Source organism: Phragmites australis, chromosome 9 (assembly GCF_958298935.1).
Source record: "Phragmites australis chromosome 9, lpPhrAust1.1, whole genome shotgun sequence".
NCBI classification, from domain to species: domain Eukaryota; kingdom Viridiplantae; phylum Streptophyta; class Magnoliopsida; order Poales; family Poaceae; genus Phragmites; species Phragmites australis.
The window spans coordinates 35,323,827-35,328,832 of record NC_084929.1 but is presented as its reverse complement, the minus strand read 5'-3'; the positions used below and the strand labels follow the sequence as shown (position 1 = coordinate 35,328,832).

The window sequence follows — 5,006 nt, the reverse complement described above, 5'->3', positions numbered from 1 at the left end:
GGTCTGAACCAAACCGACAACCTATTGCTGGTGTTGAAGAAACAATCCTCAATAGAGAGTAGGCAGCTGCACTCTGCTCTTGTGTCCACATTTGCACAACACAGGCAGGGGCGAAGCTAGAGGTTTAAAAACCTTAGTGCACACTTCAACATATATGTCATAATAGAAATTTAACATAATGTATAATGATAAAGAAATAACGATAAAATACTTACCAAAATAAAATATCCCATAACATTTGTTAAAATAGTATAGTAAAGATAAATAACATCGAAATCACGAACAAAATCAGCATTAGCAAAATTCACCATTCAACCTTGATAACCTAAAAAATATGTAAAAAATGACTTAACGTTTTTAAATGAGAAATTGAATTTAAAAGATCAAATAAAAGCAATGAGTTACCTTCTAGTATTTACATTGCTTCCAGGCCTTGAAGGTGCTCGAGGAAGATGTGCCGCAGAAATTGCCCGGCCGTACGCTGTGGCGGTCCAGTTTGGCACGGTACTCTGAGCAGCCATGGTACTCCTGATCAGGGGCCGAAACGTTTAGGCCCGAACCAAGCCGACAACCTATTGCTGGTGCTGAAGAAACAGTCTTCAATAGAGAGAGAGTAGGCAGCTGTACTCTGCTCTTCCGTCTGCATTTGCACAGCACAGGCATGGAAGTGCAAATTGACAATCAGCTCAGACAAGGAAAAACAAGTGCATTCCCCCAAAAAGGACCAACTATCAGGCCAAGCATGCGAAAGAATTAGTAGAAAAAAGGGTTTCTAATAAACCACTCTATTCTAAAAAAAAAAAAGGAAAAGGAAAAGCAAGCGCATTGGGCCAAAGAATGCCCTGAAATAACTCAGAAACAGGAAGCTCAGAAAGTGATTCCTAGGTTGTCGGCGACCTCTCCTTCACTCTCGGCCTCCCTGGAACAGTTGAAACGTGGTGCAAATAGGGAGCTTGGCATCTGTTTCGTTGCTCTGGCATGGTTAGACGACCAGTCAAGTGGCAGCTGCTGTACAAATCCACACGCAAGGACACAAGCCCATGTATACCTCGTTCGATCAGCCATACGCAACAGCGAGAGTCGTTTAGACCGGTGAAGTCTCATGCAGCCTAGTATTACCGTGTCGACTCGATCTACCTCAGGATGCATAAACGCAGGGGCCGATCCAACAAGCCCCTTCAATTTTTACACATGGAATTGGAGAAAAAGAGAAGAAAAAAAGAGCAAGAAGAGAAAAACTCCCGGTTTCCGGATCAAACCACACGGATAACGGATAGGTCCATTGTGCATCTTTCAGAACGAACACCAAGTGGCTTTTTTATTTACAACTGCTGAAATGATTTTAGACCACTTTTACGGCTTACACCTCTGATACGAAGTATATAAACTCAGTTGTACCAGTCAAATTTTAGTCATACCTAATTAATTTGGCTTTTATTTTGGTTTGTGACCGCGCATTGGCCACGCTCAGCCACAATCAATAGCAATCCAGCCTCGGAATTTGGCTAGCCTGAAGCAACATCTTTACTGATGTACTATCATTGTATTATTGGCTATATTAAATACTGTGCATTTTAATTAACTTACTTCAAACTATTATAACTTCTAAACCATACATCAGATTTGTCATCTGTTTGAACCATTACATTTCTTGCAATTTAATTGTTGACCATATTTTAGCGATAAATATATACTAATATTTGGATCTCATATATCATACTTACAGCTTTATTACAACTATAACCTTAACTAGATTGCAAACCAAACACTACTTTCTAAACTAAATTTTAGCATTATCTAATATTAATCATAACTAATATTTAGTCAGGCTCGAATTGCCTGCCTACTTGCCCAATCTCCCGGAACTGCGCTCGCTGCTGTGGACAAATATCAACCAAACTGGGCCCCACGCTCTGCGACGTGCCGCTGCCGGCTTCACCATGTCACACGCGGACGCCACCGGTGGTTCCACACGGCAAGCTAAAGGGACATGCACGTGCGGTGCGCACGCTCCCTCTGCTAAAATCCAGCGTCCAAGTCCGAACCGACCGCCGTGATCTGACCAACCACCTCTCTTCCGTAACACAAACCAGCACGCGCCGGTTCCATGGAAAGCCTACCTATATGAGCTGCTTCCAAGCTCAGACCAATCGAACCAACCAACCATCGATCACAAGTCGTCGTCTCAACCATGGCGATTTCCTCCATCAGCTGCTGCCTCAGGACTCCAGCTCCGCCCAAAGAAGCTAGCACTCGTCGTCTCCAACCCACGCCGCCAACCACGCTCACGCCGTGGTAAGTTACTGGCTGCATCGGGTGCAGCATACCGCGAATGGTACAGTACAGCCGTCTGGCCTCTGACGCGTGCGGTCTCTGTCGCAAACTGCTTGCAGGTCGAGCGGGCTGCGCCGGGCGTGCGCGGCGGCCGCGGCGTGCGCCGTCATGGGGATGGCGGACGGCGGCGACATGGTTCTTGCGCGGGACAGCACGGTCGCCTCGAGGGCGGACGGCGTCGTGGCCGCGCAGGCGCAGGCGCGGGCGCCGCCGCGGTGGAGTGACCGCAGGCAGTGCCCGCCGTGGCGGGCCAACTCGCTGGAGAACATCGTGCCGGAGAACCTGCCCCGGCCGTCGGCGCGCCGGAGGTTCAACAGCATCACGGCGGAGGAGAGGACGGCCCCGGCCCTCGCGCCCGGCGCGGTGGCGCCGTTCCTCGCGCTGCACTCCGGCATGGGCTGTTTCTCCCTCTAGGAAAGTGGCTGGACACTCTGCAATTGCTGCAGTTGCATTCGTGTTTATTTGTAAGGGGGGTGATTAGAGTAGCAAAATGGGCACCCGGATTCAGTTCCAAATTAGTGAAGATTGTACTGGTTTGTATAGAGAAATAATTTGCCCCACTCGTCAATATTACTTATTCGCTAGAGTGGGAGAACAAAAAATAAACAACAGACGGGCAAGATTCTTGTGTGACAGTTTCTTTATTTTTTGCTCTTAAATGAGCTAATTCTACCATTGATCAGTGTGCTCAATCAACAGGTTTGGAAGCTTCTCTAGTTGAGAAAGCATATCTTACTTTGATCCCGTTGCTTTCATTGAAAAGTAGATAGAAGGGACAGACAGACTGAGTTCTATGAAAATGAAATCGGAAAAATAACTATACTTGCTCTAGTAGAGAAGAAATAGACTTCAGCCGCGTTTCGAATAGAGAGGGGGAAATAGAGAGGAAATATTCATATTATTACTGTTAGAGTGATAGTTCGTTTTACACAGCAAGTACGATGAGAATTTTTTCTAAGGAGGAGACTTAAATTTGAAGATGAAGTTTGAGAGGAAGAAACATTATAAATGTATTTATTGTAACAATATAGACTAGGTTAAGAGGGAGTATCACAGAAAAAACTCTACGATTATGCTTCTCCGTGCTGTGTTTAGCGTGTCTCTTTTTTCTCTCTTCTCTTTTCAGATGACCACAAACTTCTATTTATAAGACAATACGTAGCTTAATGTACAAGTTATTATGATATACAAATATTTAGGATCTGATCAAATTACTAAGCCTTATCCTAGATAACTACTTTTTACCATACATAGAAGATAAATATCTACCGTGATAACTATATTGATGCTTGCCCCCTGAGGGGTGAGCTAGCTGCCAATTACGACCAGCGTCGCACTACCGGGGGTGTCAAGATGACTTGCATCGTGTTAGGATATCAGGATAACCACCACTTACACCGGCATTTATCACCCGTCACCTTTCATTAGGTCGGCGACAGAGGGGGTATCCTTTCTTCCCCGATATTTTCGGAGACCGGTCGCACCTTTAGATTTCGAAAGGTCGTATGGGCACCAGAAGGGCGGCCCGAAGGGATCCACAGCCTCTGAGGATAAAGGCTCCTATTGAGTTTGGAGACCGAAGGCTCCGAAGGTATTTACTGTAGTTCTGAGTCTTCAAAAGGTCATGCATGAGTTGGAGAGATGGTTCGAAAAGACCTGCAGCCTCTGAGGATGGGCCTCCTGCCGAGTCTGAAAACCGAAGACTCTAAAAAGATCTTAGATAACAAATGTCAACTATTATTCTCGTACTGAGCTATTTTCTGCGTCTATCACAGTATTTTTGCCCTTTTGCATGGTGCGGGAGACGTGCAATTCATTCCGATTGAACGTACAATAGTGTTGTAATCTCAACTCATTGAGCGCATATGTGTACTACGGCTTCGCGTGAAGTACATGCACTGAAGACTGAACTGTCCGCCAAGTTTCTGTAGTACGAAAGTGACCTTATTCAGCGTCTTTCGTTCAAGTCTCGTGGTACATGCTCTGCGTGCAGTGCAGAACATCCAAAAACAAGGAAGCAGCCACTCAGAGAGTCAGAAAGGCAGAAGTTGGAACCACAGTGCTGAAGCCGGCTTTCCAAGATTGGAAACATTCAAATCTGTGACTTCAGAGTTCCTACTAAGATTCAAAGGAAAAAAATGAGCTCGGGGACGGGGGCTTTTACCTAAGATTCTGCTAACCAAATAACTCTAGTTTTTGTGCTGCAATTTGAGTCTTGCTAGATCCTATTCGTATCCTACTAGAGGAAAACGAAGAGTTTTTTTTTTAATTTTATATTTTTTGGATTAAAAATTTTAATAAATAGATTTCCTGTGAAAAAATTATAAAATTAGGTGTCTGTAGCCCACTGAGTGGGCTGGGGGCTGCAGCCCTCTGAGTGGTCGGGAGGCCTAACCGCCCCTCAGAGAGCGGCAAGGGGGCTAACCGCCCGTGGCCAGGCCTTACCGCCTCCTGAGGGGGGGGGGGGGCGAGTAGTGGGTAGGGGTCCTTGCCGCTCTCTCAGGGGGCGGTTAGGGGGGCTACCCGTCCTGTCGGAGGATGAACTCCTCAAGCAGGGATCCGGAGGGACCCCCTTTGAGATTCGGCCGGGAATGATTCTGAATCTGTTTGCGGGTGAAATAAATGGGCGTAGATGCGATGACAGGTGGGATGGAATGGAAGGATCGTATGCA

General features: G+C 46.2%; 1 protein-coding gene across 1 annotated transcript; it reads left to right on the top strand.

Annotated features, from left to right (window-relative positions):
• The first annotated feature begins 2,112 nt into the window (after positions 1-2,112).
• Positions 2,113-3,009, top strand: LOC133929456 (protein CHLOROPLAST VESICULATION-like). The gene is made up of 2 exons (XM_062376217.1): positions 2,113-2,295; positions 2,394-3,009. The coding sequence occupies exons 1-2, from the start codon at positions 2,192-2,194 to the stop codon at positions 2,746-2,748; spliced, it is 459 nt and encodes a 152-aa protein (XP_062232201.1). The 5' UTR covers positions 2,113-2,191; the 3' UTR covers positions 2,749-3,009.
• Positions 3,010-5,006: the final 1,997 nt, after the last annotated feature.